The following is a 27099-nucleotide window of genomic DNA, read 5'->3' as shown; positions in this document are numbered from 1 at the left end:
AAGAGCCCCTCGTGGACCGCGCTCATCGCACTCTCCAGTCGAAGCCAAAACCAGGTCAGCGCCCTCGTCCCATAGTCGCTCGACTACACACGGACTGTGTCGATATCTTGCAGCGAGCCGGAGCCCAACAATGGATCAAGATTGAGGACATGACTATCTCTATCTCTACCTTCAGGGTCAAATTATCTCCTACTCTGCACATTTGAATAAAATCCGCAAAGCCAAACTGCAAGAGCACGCTGTTAATATTAGTAACTTGGACCAACAACTTGCTACTTCTCCCTCTCCCAGTCTATTCAAACACCATGTTGAATTGCAGATTGAATTTGATCTCATCACTACCACTGATGCAGAGGGCTTTCTTTTACGCTCTCGCGCCACATACTTCAAGCATGACGATAAGTCAAGCCACCTCCTAGCTCACCAACTACATCGACAGGCAGCTTCGCGCATGATCCCTCAGTTAAAAGACTCACTTGGCACACTGCATAGGGACCCCACCGTCATCAACTCTATATTTTGCGCTTTCTACTCTTCTTTATATAAATCTGAATCTCTGTCTGACACCACTGAAATGCACTCTTTCTTAGTCTCAGTTTCCCCGTGATAAACCCAGTTATTGTTAAAGAACTTGAATTACCATTGACAGTAGAGGAACTCACCCTCGCTATGAATAATATGCAAAATAATAAAGCTCCTGGCCCCTACGGATTTCCAGTTGAATTTTTCAGAGGATTTCAAGATAAACTGGCCCCACTATTGCATTCTGTACATAACGAATCGCTGCAGTATGGTTCTCTTGCTCCAACTTTAAGACAAGCCTCCTTAAGTCTGCTTCTAAAAAAAAAGACAAAGACCCAAATCTCTGCAGCTCATACAGACATTTTTTCTTAATAAATGTGGATGCTAAGATTCTTGCTAAGGCCTTGGCCCATCGTTTGCAAAAAATTTTTCTCTCAAGTGTTGTCTCAGATGAGCAAACCAGATTTATCAAAGGGCACCAGCTGTTCTATAATGGCCGTACCCTCTTAAATATTATCTATTCTAAAACTTCAACAACAACCCCTGAAGTAGTGATCTCAGTCGATGCTGAAAAAGCATTCGACAGGGTTGAATGGGAATACCTGTTTACTGCATTAAGTAAATGTGGGCTGGGAAATATATTTATTTCTTGAATATGGCTCCTTTATACAACCCCACAAGCTAGTATCACCACCAATGGCATGCAATCCAGTTTTTTCACCTTATCTCACGGCACCGGCCAAGGTTGTCCCTTATCCCCCCCTATTATTCGCATTAGCAATAGAGCCCTTGTCAGTCTTTCTGAGATCTTCTTCCACTCACGTTTAGTCATGGAACTTAAGCTTCCACTCTGTGCTGAAGATTAGTATGTCTCAAATCCAAACCACTCTATACCAGCAATTGTGTCAGGTTTTCAGAGATTCTGATCCTTTGCAGGCTACAAAGTAAATATCTCCAAGAGTGAATGCTATCTTATTTATGCTTTGGCAATACAACTTAATCAGTCTGATATCCCTTTCAAATTGAGTCCTTCTGGCTTTAAGTATCTGGGGATAAATGTAACCAGGAAACTGACCTCACTTTTTTTTTGGCTAATTTCTCTCCTTTGGTGTCTAGAATTAATCTGACCTTCAAAGATGGGGTAGTTTGATTGGTATAATTAACACAGTTAAAATTAATATTTTCCCCAAATTTTTATTTCTGTTCCAATGTCTCCTCCTATTTCTGCTGAAACTTTTTTGTTTTTAAACAATTGATCAAGCCATTTCTGGCTTTTTTTATGGTGTGGAAAGGCAGTCAGAATCAGCAAATCGATTCTTCAGAAATGCAAATTCAATGGTGGACTTTCTCTGCCAAATTTCCAGATGTATTATTGGGTGACGTGCATTCAAAAAATTTCACTTTGGCTTAATTCAACAGATCTGCCATGGTGTAAGTTAGAGGCACAGTCCTGTGTTTCATCTTCCCTAATGGCTCAGCTTACCTCCCCTATTCCAACCAACCCCTCTGGCATTACAAACAACCAAGCGTTATGTTCCACCCTCAAAAGTTGGTATCAGTTCAAGGGGCATTTTAAGTGTATTTCAGCATCCACTTTAGCTCCTGTACTGAGGAATCATTGATTTCGACCCTCGTCTACAGACTCCACCTTTTCTGTATCACACGACAAGGGCCTGACATTTTTTAAAGCTCTGTATAAGGACAGTATCTTTTGTAGTTTTGCAGAGCTGTCACGTGAATTTCATCTCCCACATTCTCATGTCTCGTTATTTTCAAAGTAGGCACTACATTGGATCTTTGTTTCCACTTTTCCCTTCCTTTCCTTCGAGTCAACCCTAGGCTGAGTTTCTCAGCACCGATCCCCATGAAAAGTCACTCATTTCGAAGGTTTATAACAAACTTCTGTCATGTGACAGTTCACCAGCCACTAAAGTCAAGGCTGCCTGGGAGCTTGAACTGGGCTTGAATCTGGATGATGACTGGTGGGACGTTGCTCTTAACATAATTCACACAAGCTCAACTTGCACTCGACTCACACTCATACAGTTGAAGGTACTATTTAGGGTTCATTTTTCCAAAATGCGATTGTCACAAATTTATCCCAATATCACTGACAGTTTCGATAAATGTCATGCTTCATCCTGCAAGCTCACCCATATGTTCTACTGCTGTCCTTTATTATCTTGTTTTTGGCAGGACTACTGTTGTGATACTATGTCAAAAATAATTTCAAAAACCATAAAAGTCTCTACCCATATTGCTATATTTGGGCTCCCAGAAGGTTACTACCAATTCACCTCCAAGCAGTTAGATGTTCTAGCTTTCACTTCCTGATCTCTTGAGTCGTGCAGAGTGAGGCCGGGTGCTGCTGATTGGTCTAGAGTGTTTGCCAATTCGTTGATGTAAATGTTGAACAAAGTTGGACTCAAGCAGCATCCCTGTCTCACTCCACGCTCCTGAGAGAGGTAATTTGTTCTTTTAGCACCAATTTTTATGCTGCTCTGTCTCTCTCTCCTTGTCTCTCTCTCTCTCTCTCTCTCTCTCTCTCTCTCTCTCTCTCTCTCTCTCTCTCTCTCTCTCTCTCTCTCTCGCTCACACTTGCGCGCACACACACACACACACACACACTCAAGACTACATACATTTACTCTGGCACATTTGTTTACTTCTCCTGAACACACACACATGAATATTTTCACTCAACCACATACCCTCACCCTCCACCCCCACTCTCTCACTCATTCTCACTGTCACACAGATAAACACATTCTTATGCTATCTTACAAACAGGCGCACACATTCTCTCTCTGTCTCTGTCTGTCTGTCTCTCCCTCCCCCTTTCTCTCACACTCACATACAGTCTTACTCACACACACAGTCACTTGCAGGATCCAGGAATTCCTCCTTCTGAAAGGCCATCTTTTATTCATGTACATTTCATGTATAATTTCTCTCCAGTCACGGTAGCCCTTGCCACTAAATGTGTACAGTCCCCAGAGAGGCTCCCTTTTATAGAACACAGCTTCAGTGTCCTGCAGAACCCCAAGTACTCTACAAATACCCACTTTTCAGGAAAACTGGAAAAATACTTGTTTCCTATTGATATTCATATTTGATATTCATATTTGATATTCATATTTGCCTTGCTCCCTTGCTGTCTGTCCATCCGTCTGTTCTTCTGTCCATCTTGCTGTTGTTGTTGTTGTTTTTTTTGCTGCATTAGCAAAAGTGATAAATTGTCACAAAAATTAGAAAGGATGAAATATAAGAAGATGCAGTAGAGGAAAATATTGAGTTATTGATAATATATATGAATAAACCTTCTGACTCACTATGTTTCTTTTTCCTGTTGCTGCCCTCTGTTTCTCAGTTCAGCGCTTGTGAAATATATATATATATATATATATATATATATATATATATATATATATATATATATATATATATATACACTACCGTTCAAAAGTTTGGGATCACCCAAACAATTTTGTGTTTTCCATGAAAAGTCACACTTATTCACCACCATATGTTGTGAAATGAATAGAAAATAGAGTCAAGACATTGACAAGGTTAGAAATAATGATTTGTATTTGAAATAAGATTTTTTTTACATCAAACTTTGCTTTCGTCAAAGAATCCTCCATTTGCAGCAATTACAGCATTGCAGACCTTTGGCATTCTAGCTGTTAATTTGTTGAGGTAATCTGGAGAAATTGCACCCCACGCTTCCAGAAGCAGCTCCCACAAGTTGGATTGGTTGGATGGGCACTTCTTTGAGCAGATTGAGTTTCTGGAGCATCACATTTGTGGGGTCAATTAAACGCTCAAAATGGCCAGAAAAAGAGAACTTTCATCTGAAACTCGACAGTCTATTCTTGTTCTTAGAAATGAAGGCTATTCCATGCGAGAAATTGCTAAGAAATTGAAGATTTCCTACACCGGTGTGTACTACTCCCTTCAGAGGACAGCACAAACAGGCTCTAACCAGAGTAGAAAAAGAAGTGGGAGGCCACGTTGCACAACTGAGCAAGAAGATAAGTACATTAGAGTCTCTAGTTTGAGAAACAGACGCCTCACAGGTCCCCAACTGGCATCTTCATTAAATAGTACCTGTTAGAGCCTGTTTGTGCTGTCCTCTGAAGGGAGTAGTACACACCGGTGTAGGAAATCTTCAATTTCTTAGCAATTTCTCGCATGGAATAGCCTTCATTTCTAAGAACAAGAATAGACTGTCGAGTTTCAGATGAAAGTTCTCTTTTTCTGGCCATTTTGAGCGTTTAATTGACCCCACAAATGTGATGCTCCAGAAACTCAATCTGCTCAAAGAAGTGCCCATCCAACCAATCCAACTTGTGGGAGCTGCTTCTGGAAGCGTGGGGTGCAATTTCTCCAGATTACCTCAACAAATTAACAGCTAGAATGCCAAAGGTCTGCAATGCTGTAATTGCTGCAAATGGAGGATTCTTTGACGAAAGCAAAGTTTGATGTAAAAAAAATCTTATTTCAAATACAAATCATTATTTCTAACCTTGTCAATGTCTTGACTCTATTTTCTATTCATTTCACAACATATGGTGGTGAATAAGTGTGACTTTTCATGGAAAACACGAAATTGTTTGGGTGATCCCAAACTTTTGAACGGTAGTGTATATATATATACTGGACTATACTGTGTGTGTGTGTGTGTGTGTGTGTGTTTAAAAAGGTTTCAGCGTTTGTGGCTATCTAACTCACAGTCTTCCCCCCGTTTCTGTCCCTGTCCAGGCTCGTAACGTCAACACAGGAGAGCTAGCTGCTATCAAAGTCATCAAACTGGAACCTGGTGAGTTGTCTGTCTTTCCCTCTTTCTCTCCACCTTTCTAAAACCTTTTTGCGATCCTTCCTTCTGACACCCCTCTCAGTCCATCTTTCTCTCTGTTTTACTGTCCTTCGACTATAGCTGTATCCCTCAAGAACACACACACACACACACACACACACACACACAGACAACCCCATTCTCTTGTGCCCATCTCCAACTTCTCTGCCCCTTTGCCTCCCCTCTTTTCTATTTTTTTTTCCTTTTGTTTTCTTCTCTTCTAAATTTGACTGGATTATTTTACTGTGTAATCTACTGAAGAACAGACAAACGAAAACTGTCAAATCGGGCTGAACAGTACCAGAAACAATGAACATTGCAATGTTTTTGTTTTTTGCATTATGTATTGCGAAACAGGAGTTGCATAATGTCACCGGACATATGCCGTTTTTAATGCCTGTATCTCCATTTGGAAAGAGTTCATGTCTCGAGCAATGACAAGGCTGATTTTAGAAGGGGAGGTAAGGCAATTGTCCAATGTTGAGGTTGAATCAACATTGACCATTGTATTCAATTAAAACTCCCTCATCAGTCCAGGCTGGTCCATGATCACAGCAGCCAAATATTTATGATCTCAGGAATCAGGAACACTTCATTTGTCGTTTCATTTCATGCACTTGCGTACATGAGATGAAACAAAATGCCGTTTCCCCCAGCCCACAGCAGTACAAAGCAAAGACCACAACACATCCAACAATACAAGAACACACATACCCAAACTAACACATATATCCGAACTAAACAAAAGATCACTGTCCAAGGGAACAAACGCCAGCCAGGATGACTGTTGGAGCTGCTGGTCTGCATGGGCTAGCAGTTAGCTTAGCCTACCCTGCTTCTGCATCCTGTCAGGCCACCCTCAGCCTTTACTCCTCGGGCGCCGCTCCAGGCAGGGGCCATGGTCCCTGAGCCCACCAGACGAAGCAGACCAAGCTCTCCCGGCTGATTCAGCGCCAGCTCTCCCAGCCAGAGACCCTCGACACACCTCCCCGCACTCCTCATGACAACATCAAAAACATCACAGTCAACACCAGGTGAGGCCGTTGCCAAACCTCCCTTGGTGTTATTGGAACTGCCGGTCTGCATGGGCTAGCAGTTAGCTTAGCCTGCCTTGCTCTCTCAACCGATCCAGCGCCAGCTCTCCCAGCCATCAAATGAAGACAGAACTTAGACGCAGTCGTGGACAAAGACACTGCATGGACGGTCCTGGGTGAGGCCACCGCAAATGCGAATTCGCGCAGCCATCTTCCTCCACCGAAAGTGGAACCATGTACTTTGCTTACCCATAAAGAAGGGGGGCTTGTCCGTGAAGGGAGGTGTCTAGAAAGAATTTGGGATATTTCAGGAGTAGGGCTGGGCGATAAAACAATAATAATAATTATCTCGATATAATTTTTCTTGATTGAAAAGTAACAAATGTTCGCTATAATTCAATTGATTAGCACCGGGAGAGGCGGGCACTAATGCACTTTAAACGCTAGTTGGCACCTGCCATTAAAAAAAAAAGAAGAGAGAGGGGGGAAAAAAAGCAGTGCCCATGACCAGCTCGAAGCAGGACAAAATCATTGTAAACAAGAAAGATCACTCAAATTCAGTGGTTTGTAGATATTTTGGATATTTACAATCTGACAAAAGACAGAGCAGTGTGCACTGCAGACTGTTCTGAAGACATGTGCCAGCTAAGATGGGCAGCACCACAAACCTGGTCCATCATCCGCAACAGCATCACCTGTTAGAACATGCAGAAAGTAAGAAATTACATTCCCAAATGCGTGTTGTCAGTGGACCCTGTCCAAGCACCAAGCCAGTAAGTGTGACTACCAAGCAGCAAACTATGGTATCAGTGTTTCCCAGCACCATTCCTGACGACAAAGACATTACAAGTGCAGTTGCATACTGCATTGCAAAATCATTGTTGAAAATGAGGGATTCAAGAAGCCCATCAGAAATTTGTAAAATATTCCAGTTTAGCAAGTGTTTGTCATGTTGTGACCATCACTTGTGTATCCCTGCCACCAGCTCCCTCTGACAGGATGTTTCCACAGGAGGAAGGAACACTGACCTGTCACCGCAACTTTAAAACCTGACACTGTGGACAGACTTGTCTTTCTTGCCCATAACTTGTAGGGTGATGAATTTGCTTGTTTAAAACTTGTACAGAAGGACATCCGGGTGGCGTGGCAGTCTATTCTGTTGCCTACCAGCACGGAGGTTGCCAGTTCAAATCCCCGAGTTACCTGCGGCTAGGTCGGGCATCCCTACAGACACAATCAGCTCTGTGCATAACTGTAGTCCACTGACTTCCGGTTTCTACTGCAGCGGTCATACCAGTTTCCTGTGTGTTGGCGTGTGCTATTGACAATGGCATATTTTTGGCGATGCCTGCAAGATTTACCATGGATAAATGTCAACAACATGCACACAACTGTCCACAAACTTTCACCTGCACCTACCAGCGAACGGGTGAAAAGTTTCAAGTTGTACATATCAAGTTACATCCACAACTATGAGGATGAGGATACTCGTAGTTGTGGACGTAACTTGTTGTTGACATGTATCCATGGCAAATCTTGCAGGCATCACCAAAAATATGCCATTGTCAATAGCACACGGCAACACACAGTAAACTGGTATGACCGCTGCAGTAGAAACCGGAAGTCAGTGTACTACAGTCATGCACAGCGCTGATTGGCCGTGTCTGCGGGTGGGAAGCCGGATGTGGGTATGTGTCCTGGCCGCTGCACTAACGCCTCCTCTGGTAGGTGTGCCTGTTCAGGGGGAGAGGGGGAACTGGGGGGAATAGCGTGATCCTCCCATGCGCTACGCCCCCCTGGCGAAACTCCTCACTGTCAGCTGAAAAGAAGCGGCTGGTGACTCCACATGTATTGGAGGAGGCATATGGTAGTCTGTAGCCCTCCCCGGATCGGCAGAGGGGGTGGAGCAGAGACTGGAATGGCTCGGAAGAGTGGGATAGTTGGCCGGATACAATTGGGGAGAAAAAGGGGAAAATCCACAAAAAAAAAAAAAAACTTGTACAGAAAATACTGACCCAAGCTGAGATGTTGTGTCTATTTATTTCATGTACATTGTCAGCGATACACTTCCAACATGTTTTAAACCACATGTCCAGAGGGTCTGACATGCTGCTGAGCAGCATTAACATTTCTTTATTTATTTATTGACATAATCCTTGAAAACACTCAGCCTTTGCAGTCTGAGCCATCTTCAGTTCCATGTGTGCTGCTCATGCTGAACTTATTTCTTTTATTAAGGTATTTTGTCGAAGAAAAAGGACCGAAAAGGCATTTTATGCACATTTTGATGTTGAAAAAAGATTTCATCATAATTGTTTTGAATGTTCTACCTCAAGTTTGTGAAATGTTCTGCTGTTTGGCAAAAGTGTTTGTCATGTTTTGACAATAAAGAACATTTTAAAGCCACAAAAATCAAAAACTTGAATGAAATAATGATTTGACATTTCTCGTGATAATGATCAATATCGAGTGCTGTGGCCACATCCCCAGCCCTGTGCAGGAGGCGTCACATCACGCTCCTTAATGACAACGGTTCTGATTGGTCATTTGCCATTTACGAAGCGCATGGGTGCAAGACCAGGAAACAAGAAGTCAAGATTAGTCGTGAAAAATGTGAACCTTACTAGTTTTTGGAGTAAAACTATATTGCAGTAAAAAAGTTGGACCATAACATGACTGATGGGCCTCATTTGTCACACATGACATCCTTCGCAGTGTGACTGTTGCACTAGCGTAGATTGCAGTTTTGATGCTAAAACAGTATGTGATTCAGCCCTGGTGTCCAGCATGTGCGGTGCTAGCCTGTAACCAGTAACACTTGCGTGTTTGTGTGTACACACCAGGTGAGGACTTTGCAGTGGTCCAGCAGGAGATCATAATGATGAAGGACTGTAAACACTCCAACATAGTAGCCTACTTTGGCAGCTATCTCCGGTAAGAGTGTGTATGTGTCTGTGTGTGTGTGTCTGTGTGTGTGTGTGTGTGTGTGTGTGTGTGTCCTTTATCTGTACATTGTGGTGTTGTATAACTTCAGGAAGGGCAATGAAAAAGGTTTCAAAGTCGCTCAGCGGAAGATTTTCCTCTTAATCAAGCCTCAATTTGAGCATCCGGGTGGCATGGTGGTCTATTCCATTGCCTACCAACATGGGGCTCACTGGTTCAAATCTCTGTGTTACCTCTGGCTTTTTTGGGCATCCCTGCAGACACAATTGGCCGTGTCTACAGGTGGGAAGCTGGATGTGGGTATGTGTCCTGGTCGCTGCACTAGCACCTGCTGTGGTCGGTTGGGGCGCCTGTTCGGGGGGGAGGGGGAACTGGGGGAAATAGCGTGATCCTCCCATGCACTACGTCCCCCTGGTAAAACTCCTCACTGTCAGGTGAAAAGAAGTGGCCGGTGACTCCACATGTATCGGAGGAGACATGTGGTAGTCTGCAGCCCTCCCCAGAACAGCAGAGGGGGTGGAGCAGCGACCAGGACGACTCGGAAGAGTGGGGTAATTGGCCAGAAAGTACAGTTGGAGAGAAAAAGGGGGGGAAATCCACAAAAAAAAGAAGAAATGTTAATGAACCAAATAAGACTCGAGTAGCGCAGAAATGAACATTGCCTGAACTCCTTTGCAGGTAGAATACAGTTCATTAGAGTCGTTTAACCACCGTGCAACCACTTGATTCTATCAACACATGACAAAGTCTACTCAACCAGCGTGTCGGCATTCTCTCTCCCACACATAAATAGACAGAGGACAATACTGTACAGGTGTCCCATGCGGGTCACATGAGCCACTCCTAAAACTACCTGCGTGCCAGCTAACATTTACACCACGCCCCTGCCACATACATGTTCTTTTTTTTATTACATGCATATTTTATTAGTCTATATTGTCCACTTTCAGATTAGCTTTTATACATGTATCCTGCCCTTATTTCTTACTTGAGAATGCTGTTTCAGCTCAGACCAAGCTTTTCATTCCTTGCACCTACTGTTTCTACACCGTGTTGTTTAACTGCAGTTGATAAATAAATTTGGTTTGATAGATATGGTGATGGGATGAACATCAAAACTAACAATTTGCTGTATGTTTTATTTGTCCTTGTAGTCACCTTAATGTATTTTTGCTGGGACAAAATAGCCCCGTCCCTACAGCTCGTTCTTCCTGCCCTTAAAAATGTTTAGGCTCAACCACATATCCCCAAAGGATATAGCGTATGGGTTTTTCAAAATATGGTAGAAGTGTAGCCAGTCTCATCAAATACTGTAACATAGCTTTAGGGAGGACTGCACATAGGAACATTGCGGATTCCGTCCTGGCTGTGGAACAATGGACTAACTCTTTACCCTTACGGAAGTGCTAAAGGGGGGCATGGGCGTTTGACCAGCCAGTCTACATGCGTTTTGTGGACTTGGAGAAGGCTTAAGACCGTGTACCCTGGGGCACTCTGGGGTGGGTACTGCGGAAGTATGGGGTACCGGGGCAGTTGCTACAAGCCACCCGGTCCTTGTATAACCAAAGTGAGAGCTGTGTCCGCATTCTCAGCACAAAGTCAAACATGTTTTCGGTGGGTGTAAGACTCCGCCAAGGTTGTCCCTTGTCTTCGATTCTGTTTGTGATATTCATCGACAGGATCCCAAGGCGCAACCAAGGTGAGGAGTGTGTCCGTTTTGGGAATCTCAGAATTGCATCTCTGCTCTTCACAGTTGATGAGGTTTTGTTGGCTTCATCAGAACACGACCTCCAGCACACACTGGGGCGGTTGGCAACTGAGAGTGAAATGGCCAGAATAAGAGTCAGCACCTCCAAGTCCAAGGCCATGGTTCTCTACCAAAAATGGTGGATTGCTCCCTCTGGGTTGGGGAAGAGTTTTTGCCTCAAGTGAAGGAATTCAAGTATCTCAGGGTCTTGTTCATGAGTGAAGGTAGGATGGAGCAGGAGATTGACATGTGGATTGGTGCAGCATCAGCAGTAATGTGGACGTTGTACCGGACCGTTGTGGTGAAAAGGGAGCTGAGCCAGAAGACAAAGCTCTCAATTTACCAGTCAGTCTTCGTTCCAATCCTCACCTATGGTCATGAGCTTTGGGTAGTGACCAAAAGGGCGAGATCGCGGATGCAAGTGGCTGAAATGAGTTTCCTCCGTAGGGTGTCTGGGCTCAGCCTTAGAGATAGGCTGAGGAGCTTGGACATCCGGAGGGAGCTCGGAGTAGAATCGCTGCTCCTTCACGTTGAAAGGAGCCAGTTGAGGTGGTTCGGGCATCTAATCAGGATGCCTCCTGGGCACCTTCCTTTGGAGGTTTTCTGGGCACAGCCAACTGGGGGGAGACCCCGAGGTAGACCCAGAACTTGCTGGAGGGACTACATATCCAATCTGGCTAGGGAACACCTTGGAATCCCCTAGCTGAAGAGGAGTGAATGAAAAAAAGATGAATGCATATAGGGAGACAGCATACTCAGGGGCTAGTTATAAATGCTGTCATTCTACCTTTAACCATTCATTATGATGGGACTGTTAACACAGTGTCTTACTAACATTACACGTTCCCTCAAACAAAGAACCTGGCTCTGGGCAGTTCATCTGAAAGAGGGAAGTACATTTGTGCTGATATTATATACTGCGGCTCATCTCAGGCTATAACACAACGCTGGCTGGTAGGATGTGGGCCTCCGCCATACTATATCCCTCGGTGTTTGGCGTTTTGTACTGCCAGCTATTAGCTTGTGAATTATCCCAGTATACCAGTTCTGATGTCCTGTTTCCCACACAGTAAAGAAACACAGTCCAGAAGTCCTGATGTTTTCACATTTGCAGAATGACACATTTATTGGTTTTTAACCTATTCAGCAGTATATTATACCATAGATACATTTTTTTTGCATTAATTTGATCATTCGTTACAGAAAGTCAGACTGTGCACTTTGTGAAGGAGCATGTGTGCAGGGCTGCAGGAGGAGTGAGACAGCTCTGTTTATTTCTGCTTTATTCCTCTCCTCCTTATTCAGGTGCACTGGTATCAGGCTAGCGAACTTATATTTTGTACCTTTTCAATTGTGTGTGTGTCTCTGTGTGTGAGTGTGTTTCTGTCTTTTGTGTGTGTTTGAGAGAGCGAGAGAGACATGGTTTGAGCGAGTGATGGCACTCTATAAGTTACAGAGAGGTTTTGTGTGTCAGGATATTTGTGCGCCCTGTGTGTTTTATTAACACGGTATTCCTTGTGTGTGTGTGTGTGTGTGTGTGTGTGTGTGTCTAGTAGAGACAAGTTATGGATCAGTATGGAGTATTGTGGAGGAGGCTCGCTTCAGGATATCTATCATGGTAAGACATGCACAAACAGACACACACTTGCACCATCAAGCATACATCTGCACATCTTTGTTTCTCTCTCACTCATGAACTCACCCACTCAAAAATGATTGTTGAACTTGGAAAAGAGGCACTACTTTTTTCTTCTTTCCTCAATACACCCTCTCTTCTGCCCCCCTCCACATCATTCCTCTCCATTCTAGTAACAGGACCTTTGTCGGAGTCCCAGATCGCCTACATGTCCCGGGAGACACTGCAGGTAGTGTACAGTGTCATGTATTTGATTACATTACAGTCATTTAGCTGACGTTTTTATCCAGAGCGACTTACAATAAGTGCATCATTTAACGTAGGAAATCAGGAGAACTACTAGTCATCAGAGGTCACAAGTGCATCTAAACAAGCATCTAAGAGCAAAACCAGTGCTAAAGTAAAAGCGCAAGAAAGATTTTTTTTTTAAACGAGTGAATACAATAAGTGCAAAGAGCAAGTAACAGGATAGTAGTTCTTGAAGAGGTGAGTTTTCAACCTGCGCCAAAAGATGGGCAGCAACTCCACTGTCCTGACATCAGTGGGGAGTTCATTCCACCACTGTGGGGCCAGGATAGAAAAGAGCCGTGATTGGGTCGATCGGCAGCAGAGGCCTCTGAGCGACAGGGCAACCAGGCGTCCCGAGGCAACAGAGCAGAGTGGTCGGGCGGGGGTGTAGGGCTTGACCATGGCCTAGAGATAGGAAGGAGCTGTTCCTTTCACTGCCCGGTAGGCTAGCACCAGAGTCTTAAACTGGATGCGAGCAGCTACTGGTAGCCAATGTAGGGACATGAGAAGGGGCGTTCTGTGGGAGAACTTAGGGCAGTTGAACACCAGATGAGCTGCAGCTTTCTGAACAAGCTCCAGAGGTCTGATGGCTGACACTGGGGCACCAGCAAGGAGGGAGTTGCCGTAGTCCAGCCGGGAGATGACCAGAGCGTGGATGAGCACCTGTGCCGTCTTGGTGAGGAATGGGCGAATCCTCCTGATGGTATAGAGGAGAAATCTACAGGAGTGAGCAGCCGATGCAACGTTTGCAGCAAATGACAGTTGGTTGTCCAGGATCACACCCAGATTCCTCGCAGTCCGAGTTGGCGTCACCACGGTGTTGTCAATAGTGATGGCCAGGCCTTGGTGGGAGCAGCCTTTTCCCAGGAGGAACATCAGCTGTCTTGTCCAGACTGAGCTTTAGGTGGTATGCCGCTATCCACTCCGAGATATCAGTCAAGCACACGGCAATGCGTGTCTCTACTTGTGTGTCAGAGGGAGGAAAGGACAAGATCAGCTGGGTGACATCGGCATAACAATGGTAAGAGAAGTCATGCAAGCGAATAACAGAACCCAGGGATGTCGTGTACAGGGAGAAAAGGAGAGGACCCAGAACCGAACCTTGTGGAATGCCTGTAGTCAGTCTGCGAGGCTCCGACACAGATCCCCTCCATGTCACCTGGTAGGAGCTACCCATCAGGTAGGATGCAAACATTGAGAGTGCAGAGCCTGTGACACCCAGCCCCTCGAGAGGAGGATCTGGTGGTTCACTGTGTCGAACGCAGCTGACAGGTCCAGGAGTATCAGGCCAGAGGTTGCTTTCGCAGAGGGCACCGATTCTGTCACTGCAAGGAGGGCCATCTCTATCGAGTGACCCACCCTGAACCCAGACTGGTTGGGGTCCAGGAGGTTGTTCTGGTGGAGGCACAAAGAAAGTTGGTTAAAGACAACACGTTCAAGAGTTTTGGATAGAAAGGTAAACCGGTCTGTAGTTTGATGTCGGAGGGGTTAAGTGATGGTTTCTTGAGAAGAAGGGGGGGGGGGTCTTGAAGGTAGATTGAAAGCATCCTGCCTGGAGGGAGGTGTTGAGGTGGGTTAGAAAGGGAAGGAGTTCAGGTGCTATAGACTGAAGAAGAAGGGAGGGGACCGGGTCAAGGGAGCATGTGGTGGGGTGACTGGATGTGATGAGGTTGAGGACCTCGTCAGGGGAGAGGGGAATGAGGGTGCACTAGTGCAAGGAGCACTAACCGGGTGGTGAGAAAATGAGGATCTGATGTCATTTACCTTCTTGTCAAAGAAGTCATCAGGGAGAAAGTAGGAGATTGAAGAAGTGTAGAGAAGTTTTCAAAGAGTTTCTTAGCATTAGAGGCAGAGGATAGGATTTTAGAGCGATAGAAGGCAGCCTTAGCAGCAGAAAGGGAGGAGGAGAAAGTGGAAAGAAGAAGGTCCTCTGGGAGTTTGCCTTTTCTCCATTTGCGCTCTGCCACTCTTAAGGCCCAAACATACTCGGGCGGAACGTACGTGGAGCGAACTCCGCCGGACTAAAAGAGGACGTCCACAAGCCCTGTGCACACAAAGCTCAGATTTTACGACCGCGATGAGTCCGCGCCGCTGACACTGGTGTGCAGCGCGGACTCATCACGGTCGTAAAATCTGAGCTATGCGTGCACAGGGCTTGTGGACGTCCTCTTTTAGTCCGGCGGAGTCCGCTCTGCATACGTTCTGCGTATGTTCCGCCCGAGTATGTTTGGGCCTTTAGGCTCCATCTGTTAGTATGTACCGAGTCGGACAGCCAAGGGGCAGGTGGAGTTGGGTGTGCAGTCCTGGAGGTGAGGGGACAGATTGTCCAGAGAAGAGGCGAGGATAGAGAGAAGAAGAGCTCTAGCAGTGTCGGGGTAGGAGAGAGAAAGATTCAGGTGTAGGGAGGAAAAAAGATCAGTGACAGAGAGAGAGCACAGAGGTGTCTACGAGTGGAAACCCATGTGGGTAGGGGGAGGGGCTGAAAAGAGGGAGAGAGAGTAGGGCATGAAATAGTGGTCAGAGAGCAACAGAGAGATTGGAAATAGGACAGTGTCTAGTAAAGATAAGGTCCAGCTGGTTGCCGGCCTTGTGGGTAGGAGGAGAGGGTGAGAGATGAAGGCCAAAGGAGGAGAGAGAGAGACGAGGATCTAGCTTGTCGGTGTGGATGTTGAAGTCACTGAGAAGGATAAGTGCAGAGTCATCAACAGGGAAGTACAACAAGTGTGTCAAGCTCCTCCAGAAACTCACCAAGGGGGCCTGGAGGGTGATACACAACCACAATGGTCAGTTTGACTGGATAAGAGACAGTAACAGCATGAAATTCAAAAGAGGGTGGAGAAAATTGTGGAATGGAAACAAGAGAGCATTTCCATTTCAGGGAGATTAGTAGGCCAGTACCACCACCTCGCCTTCCAGCTCTGGGAGTGTGAGAAAAAGAGTACACATCAGACAGAGCCGCGGGTGTGGTAGTGTTTTCTGGCATGATCGAGGTCTCAGAGCAAGAAAGTTTGGGGAGAGCAAGGATGCGTAGCCTGAGATAAACTCAGCTTTCGGCACCGCAGACTGGCAATTCCAGAGCCCTCCCTTCACCACTTGCTCAACGCGAGTAGAGAGAGTGGGATAGATGAGATAGGTAGGGTCACAGCATCTAGGAGTGACCCAACGTCTATGTCAACCCCGGGAAGAGGAAAGGACAGGAATGTGAAGGAAACGCATAGTCTATACTAGGTACACAAAATACAGATGACTGACCGGATCTAAAAAGAACAGTCCGTGCTTGACGAAGTCTTGGCTTGAAAACGTCGCACTTGTCTTTGTTCACTCTAGCCTTCGTTCAATCTAGGCTTGTTTGCCTGTCGCTTCCAAGCAGCAGCAGTGATTTAAAGAACACTGATTGCCAATTGTCTGCCAGGAGTGCAGGCCACACCCTGGCTACTTAACACCCAATTGTCCAAAGAGGTACACTGAAACTAGGCCTGTTGCCCAGAAACCGGTCACTTATGTAAAACGCTATCAAACCTCACACAATACTATTAAAACTGCAAACAGCAAGTTACCAAGGAATATATTTATAAGCTAAAAGGATAACTAAGTCAAAACAGCTAGGCAACAAGAAATATTTAAGAGCACACTAGGTGAAAAACAGCTACAGCTAGAATAAGTAAATAAGACAAATAAGTAAATAGAATAAGACAGCTACAGCTAGAATAAGATCCCACTAGGAACCAGCAGCAGATGTGTAGAGAAAAGGACTAATACTCAAGCAGCTGGAATAAGACTAGTAGCAACTTGTTAAGCAAGAAAGATGATACTTACTCTATTCTAGATGAACCAGCAATTCAGAATCACTCCAGAAGTTAAAATGCACATATGAAGGTAGTGTTATCTCCCTAGTGTGTAGAGCCCAAACATCTGGTTCTGTCCATATGCCAAACATCTGGTTCTGTCCACATGCCAAACATCTGGTTCTGTTCACATGCCAAACATATTTTTTTCTCTTCAAACATAATGGTAGCTTAGTTGAAAATGAAAATTACTGGGCGTCCGGGTGGCGTGGCGGTCTATTCCGTTGCCTACCAACACAGGATCGGCGTTTCGAATCCCCGTGTTACCTCCGGCTTGGTCGGGCATCCCTACAGACACAATTGGCTGTGTCTCTGAGTGGGAAGCTGGATGTGGGTATGTGTCCTGGTCGCTGCACTAGCGCCTCCTGTGGTCAGTCAGGGTGCCTGTTCGGTGGGGGGGGGGGGGGCTGAGAGGAATAGCTTGATCCTCCCACGCGCTACGTCCCCCTGGTTAAACCTCACTGTCAGGTGGAAAGAAGTGGCTGGTGACTCCACATGTATGGGAGGAGGCATGTGGTAGTCTGCAGCCCTCCCCGGATCAGCAGAGGGGGTGGAGCAGAGACCGGGACGGCTCAGAAGAGTGGGGTGTTTGACCAAAATTCAGTTGGGGAGGAAAAGGTGGAAAAAAATCTAAAAAAAAAGGAAAGAAAGAAATTATTTGAATGTTTGGTTAAATTATTCGAATGTTTGATTAAATGGACTTTTACAATTTTCTGTCATTGTGTAAAATGGTCAGTGTGGTTATATTTTCATGGGCTGTGTAAAGTACCTGCCATTATTTGTCCACAAGTATTTTTAAAAGGGTAACAAGGTTTTGTTTTTAAGGTCAAACATTTGGGTTTGTTTTTGCAAATTAACTTTATATAATATTTTTGCAATTTTGATACATTTGTGTTACAAATACAGGTCGCTAAAGCTTTTTTTCAATCAAGTAATCAATTTTATTAAAGAAGTTAAAGAAAACACAAGCAATAAAAACAGATAAAATCCTCAGCAACATATAAGCAAGAATTAAGCAGCTCAAGTAATACGATCATGTTCAGAAGGGGTAAGAAGAAGTTCTGGTCCGACCCACTTGTTCTGTTCATGCACTGATAACAGAGGATGCATTTTCAGTGTACAGCTGTCAGTCAGTGTGTCTGTTGTCTGTCTGAGTCGACTCACACAAAGCAGCCCATTTGGACAAAAAGAAAAATACTGGTCACTGGTGCGTCTCATAACCGTGCAGTATGTTGTTTCTGAAGAGTCCAGTTCAGATAAAGTCCACATGCTTCCAGCCCATCAGGCGGGCTGTCACGAGCACGAGCTGTTAGTGGCGATTAGTTGTCATAAAAATAATCACGATTAACAATTTAATTGTCTTTTTTTTTGTGGCTCCCCCCCCCCCAATTGTACGTGGCCAGTCACCCTGTTTCCTGAGCCGTCTGTCTTTCCAAGTTCGGCGAATTGGCTGGGGTGCTGGATCTGTAGATGGTTTCTTAAATTTGTGGTATTAGCACTGTGGCAGAGGACAGGAAGAGATGGAAACGGATGATCCGCTGTGGCGACCCCTAACGGGAGCCGCCAAAAGTAGTACTAGTGGTAGTAGTAGCAGTAGTAGTAGTAGTAGTAGCACTTCTGACCGCCACCTTTTTGCTGCAAATCCAACAGATCGCCCCCTCCAAGTTATGGGGCTCTCCTTTTCCACAGTGCTGCTGTGGTGTTTGGCTTTGCAGCTATGTCCATGATGTCAACACATGCTCGTCCAAATGCAGTTGTCGAATATTGTAGAACAAGCATCTCAAGATAAACAGTTTGTTGGCGCTAATTCACCACTCATGTGCGAGAGGCGCAACAAGGTGACGTCATTAAAGGAGCGCCAGTCAAACGGTGGAAAACGAGGTGGAAATAGTGATGAAACATGACGTTTCTGTTAGTTTCATCCAGCTGTTTTATACAAACGAATAGAAACGATTCTGACCATTATGCAAAATGACCACGGTCAGGTCAAATCATGGTGATCAGGTGATGATGTAGTAATTGTGACAGCCCTACACATCACTGCAGTTATTCCTCTCTGGGTAGTAACACACTGATGTTAGCATCTGTCCTTACTGCTGGTTTTCTGAATATGCAGGTTCCTCTCAAATTGTGTTTATTATTTTTGAAAGTTAGTTATAAAGCACTTTTGGGAAAGTTGATGCTAATTATTAAATATTATTATTTATTATTATATTATTATTATTATTTCTTCCTTTCTGTGAATGCCGGCATCATAATAATGGCCACTAACTTTCTTTGTAGGGTTTGTACTATCTACATAACAAAGGCAAAATGCACAGAGACATAAAGGTGAGCCTGAAAACACCATATCAAATATTTTTATTGTCTTTTTTTTTTTTTTTGCTTTATAGACATTAAAATTTAGAATGTGACACAAATTTTCCATTATTGAGTAAATTAAAAATGTTTTGTCAATATAGATACACAACTTTTAGTTGCTCTATACAGTCCAAAGGAGTTGAATCAAGTGCAACTGGACTTGGTATATATCCGTGAAGATGTTTCGCCTCTCATCCAAGAGGCTTCCTCAGTTCGTGCCTTTCTGACTAGACCAAGCTAGTCTGACTGGCTGGTGATGAGACTCAGAATTTATCCTCTAGGAGTCGTTGTCAGAGCTATAGATGTCCATGGCTCTTTGTGATCCGATGTTTATGGATGTTTAAACATCGGAGCACAGGAGAGCCACGCACATCTATAGCTCTGACAACGACTCCTAGAGGATAAATGCTGAGTCTCACCACCAGCCAGTCAGACTAGCTTGGTCTAGTCAGAAAGGCACGAACTGAGGAAGCCTCTTGGATGAGAGGCGAAACGTCTTCACGGATATATACCAAGTCCAGTTGCACTTGATTCAACTCCTTTGGATAACCATGACCTGGATGAATGAGAACATTCACAGACACTTGCTCTATACAGCAACTAAAAGTTGAGCAATAAAGGTAAGATAAAATTGAGAAATATGAAGTGTGTTTTTGTTGGTGGTGTTTGGGTGCATGTGTGTGTATGTGTGAACAACCAAGTGCATATTTAAATGCATGCATGTGAGTGTGCTGATGGAGAGAATTTGGGCAGGGTCCCCCAAGCTTGAGAGGTCAGTTGGAACTGAATGAACTGGTGATTTATTTAGCTAGATTCTAATTAGTGCATTCTTAGTGTCGCTCCCAAGCCCGGATAAATGGGGAGGGTTGTGTCAGGAAGGGCATCCGGCCAAAAACCTTTGCCAAATCAGGTATGCGGATCATAAGTTAGATTTCCATACCAGATCGGTCAAGGCCCGGGTTACCAACGACCGCCAACGGAACTTTTGGCCAGCAGGGTGCCGGTGGAAACTGTGCTACTGTTGGGTGAAGGTGAAGGAGAGGGGAAGGCATGTCCAGAGGCAGTGGGAGAGGAGGAAGGGTAGGAGTGTGGAGGTGAGAATCGGAACTTTGAATGTTGACACTATGACTGGTAAAGGGAGAGAGCTGGCTGACATGATGGAGAGAAGAAAGGTAGGTATGCTGTGTGTGCAAGAGACCAGGTGGAAGGGGAGTAAGGCCAGGAGCATCGGAGGTGGGTTCAAACTCTTCTACCATGGTGCGAATGAGAGGAGAAATGGGGTAGGGGTAATTCTGAAGGAAGAGTGCCATGAGTGTGCTGGAGGTGAAGAGAGTGTCAGACAGAGTGATGAGTATGAAGATGGAAATCGAAGGTGTATTGCTTAATGTTATCAGCGCATATGCCCCGCAAGTTGGGTGTGAGATGAAGAGAAAGAAGAATTCTGGAGTGAGTTAAATGACGTGGTGGAGAGGGTACCCAAGGAGGAGAGAGTGGTGATTGGAGCGGACTTCAGTGGGCATGTTTGTGAAGGGAAAAGAGGTGATGAGGAGGTATGGTGTCAAGGTGAGGAATGTGGAAGGACAGGTGGTGGTGGATTTTGTGAAAAGGATGGAAGTGGCTGTGGTGAATACATATTTCAAGAAGAGGGAGGAACACAGGGTGACGTACAAGAGTGGAGGAAAGTGCACACAGGTGAACTATATCTTATGTAGAAGACGCGATCTGAAAGGGATTGGAGACTGCAAGGTGGTGACAGGGGAGAACGTAGCTAGGCAGCATCGGATGGTGGTCTGTAGGATGACTTTGGAGACCAAGAAGAGGAAGAGAATGAAGGCAGAGCCGAAGATCAAATGGTGGAAGTTGAAGAAGGAAGACTGTTGTGTGGAGTTCAGGGAGGAGGTAAGACAGGCACTGGGTGGTAGTGAAGAGTTGCTGGATGGCTGGGCAACCACTGCAGAAATAGTGAGGGAGACAGCTAGGAAGGTACTTGGTGTGTCATCTGGATAGAGGAAGGAAGACAAGGAGACTTGGTGGTGGAATGAGGACGTACAGCAAAGTATACAGAAGAACAGGTTGGCAAAGAAGAAGTGGGATAGTCAGAGAGATGAAGAAAGTAGACAGGAGTACAAGGAGACGCAGCGTAAAGTCAAGAGAGAGGTGGCAAAGGCATGTGGTGAGTTGTATGAGAGGTTAGACACTAAGGAAGGAGAAAAAGGCTTAGTAGGGTGCAGGTGGAGGAGAGCCTGGAGAGGTGGAGGTATGCTCTGGAGAGAAGAAGAATGAAAGTCAGTAGGAGCAGGACGGAATACCTATGCGTGAATGAGAGGGAGGACAGTGGAATGGTGAGGATGCAAGGAGTAGAGGTGACAAAGGCATATGAGTTTAAATACTTGGGGTCAACTGTCCAAAGTAACGGGGAGTGCAGAAGAGAGGTGAAGAAGAGGGTGCAGGCAGGGTGGAGTGGGTGGAGAAGAGTGTCAGGAGTGATGTGTGACAGAAGGGTACCAGCAAGAGTTAAAGGGAAGGTTTACAAGATGGTTGTGAGACCAGCTATGTTATATGGTTTGGAGACAGTGGTGCTGATGAAAAGACAGGAGGTGGAGATGGAGGTGGCAGAGATGGAGATGATAAGATTTTCACTGGGAGTGATGAAGAAGGACAGGATTAGGAACGAGTATATTAGAGGGACAGCTAAGGTTGGATGGTTTGGAGATAAAGCAAGAGAGGCAAGACTAGGATGGTTTGGACATGTGTGGAGGAGAGATGCTGGGTATATTGGGAGAAGGATGCTGAATATGGAGCTGCCAGGGAAGAGGAGAAGAGGAAGGCCAAAGAGGAGGTTTATGGATGTGGTGAGGGAGGACATGCAGGTGGCTGGTGTGACAGAGGAAGACGCAGAAGACAGGAAGAGATGGAAACGGATGATCCGCTGTGGCGCTCCCTCATGGGAGCAGCCAAAAGAAGAAGATTTAGCTAGGTATTAATTCACTATGCATTTGTTATTTACAGGGAGCCAACATTCTGCTAACAGACAATGGCTATGTGAAACTAGGTGAGTGAAAAATACACTTATGTTGACCTTGTGCTTTAAAAGATTGGCTATGAATGTCAGTATTCACTGACTTAACTTGTTATTCTTTCTCCTTATCTCCTATTATCCCTATGTTGAAATTTGCGCTCTTCTTCACTCTTCCTGCTCTCCTTTCTCCCCATAAATTTTATTTCTCTCTCTCTCTCTCTCTCTCTCTCTCTCTCTCTCTCTCTCTCTCTCTCTCTCTCTCTCTCTCTCTCTCTCTCTCTCTCTCTCTCTCTCTCTCTCTCTCTCTCTCTCTCTCTCTCTCTCTCTCTCTCTCTAAATCTCATTGTCTCTCTCTCTCTGTCCCTTGCCCGTTCTTCAGCTGACTTTGGTGTATCAGCCCAGATCACAGCAACCCTAGCCAAGAGGAAGTCTTTCATTGGAACCCCTTACTGGTGAGTTGTGTATCTGTAGACCATGGCAGTGCAGCCAGGCGGCCGGACAGTGTGTCTCCATACTGAAATGTGTGAAGTCTGATTCCAAAAGCAGTACCGTGTGTCTCAGAAAAAGTTAAGATTTGAGTGAGATGCTGAAAACATATCTTGCTCAACTGTGAGCTGGTTTGCTCAGCACACCAGTGGGACTCAGCCATGTGCCCATGACAGCCCATTTCACTATGGCAGCTGATTTGACAAATAAATCCTCCAATGCATGGTTGAAAGTTTGCTTTATGAACAGATTGTGTTCAGCTGGAATGAAAATCAGCATATGGCGGCACGGTGGTACAGTGGTTAGCACGGTCACCTCACAACAAGAAGGTTCTGGGTTCAAGCCGCGGGATAGTCCAACCTTGGGGGTCGTCCCGGGTCGTCCTCTGTGTGGAGTTTGCATGCGTGGGTTTCCTCTGAGAGCTCCGCTGGGATAGGCTCCAGCATCCCCACTATCCTGAGAGCAGGATGGATGGATGGATGGAAAGTCGGCGTATGTATGGATCAGTGTGACTGAGCACCACTGGTCTTGAATGTAATTGTAAAGCTGGTGTAGTTTTTATTGCTGCGTTGACGGTCCAGGGATGTAAGCGGTATAAATTCTGTGGCGTGCTTATCTGTAAGATTGTTTCATCACCAGATGGATGTGTTGACGTGATGAGCACTCTTCCCTTCTTCCGTCTCCATCTGTTTGGTCAACATGTGTGATCGGGCTTTTGCTGGGGCCACTCCAGTGCTGAGATCCCTTCCCAAAAGCATCGGATCTGCTGAATCTTTTCCTTTTTTGAACTCGCCACAAATCTTTTTTCACTGCCCTTTCACTGTCTGACGAGGTGGCTTTTATTTTTATTGCCCTTGTTTGTTCCCTGCCCAGCGTTTTTCCTCTCTCTCAACCCCCGTTTTGTAACACACTGGGACAAACTGGCTGTAGGATTTAAAGTGCTACATAAATCAAGGTTACTTGATTCTTTTCTTTCCTCTGCTCCCTTCATCATCTTTCTCTTGTCCGTCTCCCTCTCTCCCTCACTCCCTCTCCCCCCCTCTCTAACTCTCCTTGTGTGTCTCTTGGCCTTTCCCCCTCTCTCCAACCCTTTCCCTGTCTACTACATTTCTCCCTGTATCATTCTCATTAATTTTCTCTTTTTTTCTACCTCTTCCCCTCTCTTGTTTATATCTCTCTCTCCTTTCTCTCCTCTCTCTTGCTGTCTTTCTCCTCTCTCTCTCCCCCTGTCCCCCCCCCCTCTCTCTTGCTCGGTCCCCCCCCCCCTCTCTCTGTAGGATGGCTCCAGAGGTGGCAGCAGTGGAGAGGAAGGGAGGTTATAACCAGCTTTGTGATATTTGGGCTGTGGGCATCACTGCTATAGAGTTGGCAGAGCTACAGCCACCCATGTTCGACCTGCACCCAATGAGGTAGGGAAGTGTGTGTGTCTGTATGTGAGTGAGACACCTAGACAGTCGCTTTTACCTTTAGAGAGACAGACAGAGAAATACAGATGTGGGCAGCCAGAATCATTGCTATGGAGTTTGCTGGTAATTACAGACATTTATCTTGGGCCTTTACCTGATGTGATGTTGATGTGGATGTCTGTTGTTGTGTGCTTCTGCAAGTGTGTTGTGTTTATGGTTCGTGTTTGCTCTGCATTCATATAAAGAAGAGTTGTGTGTGACATAAGTTATTTTGCATCAGGTCTTCTTATACAGTTTAGGTGCTGGAATTGAAGCTAGGGCTGGGTGATATTTTTGGACCAAACACCTTGATGTTGTGACGATATTGTGGGAGTGACTACTGGTGCTTTCACAAAACATTTACACAATCGGTTTTTTGATAGATAATCATCAGTGATGCCTATAAAATAACTAAGTAGAACAGCTAGAAAAGTCTGGTAAGTTCAGAAAACTGCATCACTTTACTGTAATGCAGCCTTTAAAACCAGAAAAAGACAGGGTGTCTGGGTGGCGTGGTGGTCTATTCCATTGTCTACCAACACAAGGATCACTGGTTTGAATCCCCGTGTTACCTCCGGCTTGGTCGGGCATCCCTACAGACGCAATTGTCTGTGTCTGCAGGTGGGAAGCCGGATGTGGGTATGTGTCCTGGTCGCTGCACTAGCGCCTCCTCTGGTTGGTCAGGGCGCCTGTTCAAGGGAGAGGGGGAAATGGGGGGAATAGCATGATCCTCCCACGTGCTACGTCCTCCTGGTGAAACTCCTCACTGTCAGGTGATAAGAAGCGGCTGGTGACTCCACATGTATGGGAGGAGGCATGTGGTAGTCTGCAGCCCTCCCTGGATCAGCAGAGGGGATGGAGCAGCGACCGGCACGGCTCGGAAGAGTGGGGTAATTGGCCAAATACAACTGGGGAGAAAAGAAGAAAAAAAAAGGGGGGGGGGGTCCTAAAAAAAACCCCAGGAAAAGACACCACCACTTATGCCATATCTCGATATTACCATGTCCAACATCCCAGACGGTATCTAGTCTCATGTCACAGTATTGATATATTACCCAGCCTCACCTGAAGCTTTGTTCTGTCACACTGATCTAATGGCCGCTCACATCTCCAAGTGGGTTTGATGCTGATAACCCCTGTCCCTCTGTTTTCCTATAGGGCGCTGTTTTTAATGACGAAGAGTAATTTTCAGCCTCCCAAATTGAAAGATAAAGTCAAATGGTAAGACACGATTCTGTCTCTGTTTTGCCCCCTTTCTCTGTTTTTGAAGCAAGGTTTTCATACGGCACATAGACCGAAGTGTACAAATCATTCTGAACAGCTTGTTCTCACCAAGCTGCACTTCATTTCACTCAATCCATGTCTGTCTGTGTCTTAAAAATATTTCTACACAGTTTATTTTCTCGCTTTCTGTTTCTTCTGTCCCACACGCTGTCTCCGTCTCGGAAAAGGACAAATAACTTCCACCATTTTGTCAAACTGTCCCTGACCAAGAATCCAAAGAAGCGACCAACAGCTGAGAAACTGCTGCAGGTGAGCGATGAAAAGGTGTATTGTGTAACACCATGCTACCCTATCCCACTGACATTTTTAATAGCTGGAAAGGCTTCCTATAAATGCCAGATAACAAAGAGCAAAAAATGCTACTGAAAAGCCAACATACTGGGTGGCATGGCAGCCTATTCCGTTGCCTACCAACATGGGTATTGGCAGTTCGAATCCCCGTGTTACTTCCGGCTTGGTCGGGCGTCCCTACAGACACAATTGTCTGTCTGCAGCTGGGAAGTCAGATGTGGGTATGTGTCCTGGTCGCTGCACTAGTGCCTCCTCTGGTCGGTTGGTCTGCCTGCTCGGCAGGAAGGGGGAACTGGGGGGAATAGCGTGATCCTCCCACGTGCTACGTCCCCCCTGGTGAAACTCTTCACTGTTAGCCAAAGGAGTTGAATCAAGTGCAACTGGACTTGGTATATATCCGTGAAGACGTTTCGCCTCTCATCCAAGAGGCTTCCTCAGTTCGTGCCTTTCTGACCTTTGCAGTTGACAATGTGCTCAGCAGCACTCAGGCCCAACGAGAAGAACACAAACACCTGAGGGGAGCTTTAAAAACCTGCGGCTACCCCAGTTGGACCTTTGTGAAAACTGCAACACGTTCCAAAAAGACCAACCAGGTGAGCGACGAGGAGAAAAGGAACAGAAGGAAGAGCACAGTCATCCCGTATCTTTCTGGGGTCTCCGAGAAACTCAGGAGAATTTTCAACAAACACCACATCCCGGTATACTTCAAACCCAGCAACACACTCCCACAAAGACTGGTTCATCCCAAAGACCGTGTACCACACACCCGGAAAAGCAGTCTGGTGTATGCTGTACAATGCAATGAGGATTGCACTGACCTATACATAGGAGAAACCAAACAACCACTACACAAACGGATGGCCCAACACAGAAGGCCAAACTCCTCGGGACAAGACTCAGCAGTCTATCCACACCTAAAGGAGAAGACACACTCCTTCCAGGACAGCAACAAACACATTTTGGACAGGGAAGATAGATGGTTTGAAAGAGGGGTGAAGGAAGCCATCTATGCGAAACTGGAAAAACCATCCCTCAACAGAGGAGGAGGTCTGCTACACCACCTATCTCCCACTTACAATGCCGTCCTTTCATCTCTACCCAGGAGACTCAAGAAGCCTAGCCTCCAAGAACAACAGTCGCTCACTAATGGCTCCAATGACTCTCGTGACCACTGAACAATGAAGTCGAAACTAACACCCCCAACGACCATCGCGGCTAAACAAATGCAAATCAATAGCTCCGATAACGACGGGCGCGGCTGGACATCGGAGCACAGGAGAGCCACGCACATCTATAGCTCTGACAACGACTCCTAGAGGATAAATGCTGAGTCTCATCAG

At 45.6% G+C, this 27099-nt stretch overlaps 1 protein-coding gene across 1 annotated transcript in view; it reads left to right on the top strand.

The window, feature by feature from the left end:
* Positions 1-27099, top strand: part of LOC130122381 (mitogen-activated protein kinase kinase kinase kinase 3-like) — a 150824-nt gene that overhangs the window by 32711 nt on the left and 91014 nt on the right. The window contains exons 2-11 of the mRNA XM_056291257.1: positions 5287-5344; positions 9258-9348; positions 12658-12722; positions 12914-12969; positions 19157-19204; positions 22244-22286; positions 22633-22705; positions 24017-24148; positions 25343-25405; positions 25636-25717. Coding sequence (XP_056147232.1) covers positions 5287-5344; positions 9258-9348; positions 12658-12722; positions 12914-12969; positions 19157-19204; positions 22244-22286; positions 22633-22705; positions 24017-24148; positions 25343-25405; positions 25636-25717 — 711 coding nt within the window. The remainder of the gene's footprint in view (positions 1-5286; positions 5345-9257; positions 9349-12657; positions 12723-12913; positions 12970-19156; positions 19205-22243; positions 22287-22632; positions 22706-24016; positions 24149-25342; positions 25406-25635; positions 25718-27099) is intronic.

Source organism: Lampris incognitus, chromosome 13 (assembly GCF_029633865.1).
Source record: "Lampris incognitus isolate fLamInc1 chromosome 13, fLamInc1.hap2, whole genome shotgun sequence".
NCBI lineage: Eukaryota > Metazoa > Chordata > Actinopteri > Lampriformes > Lampridae > Lampris > Lampris incognitus.
This window is presented reverse-complemented; position numbering and strand designations above follow the sequence as displayed.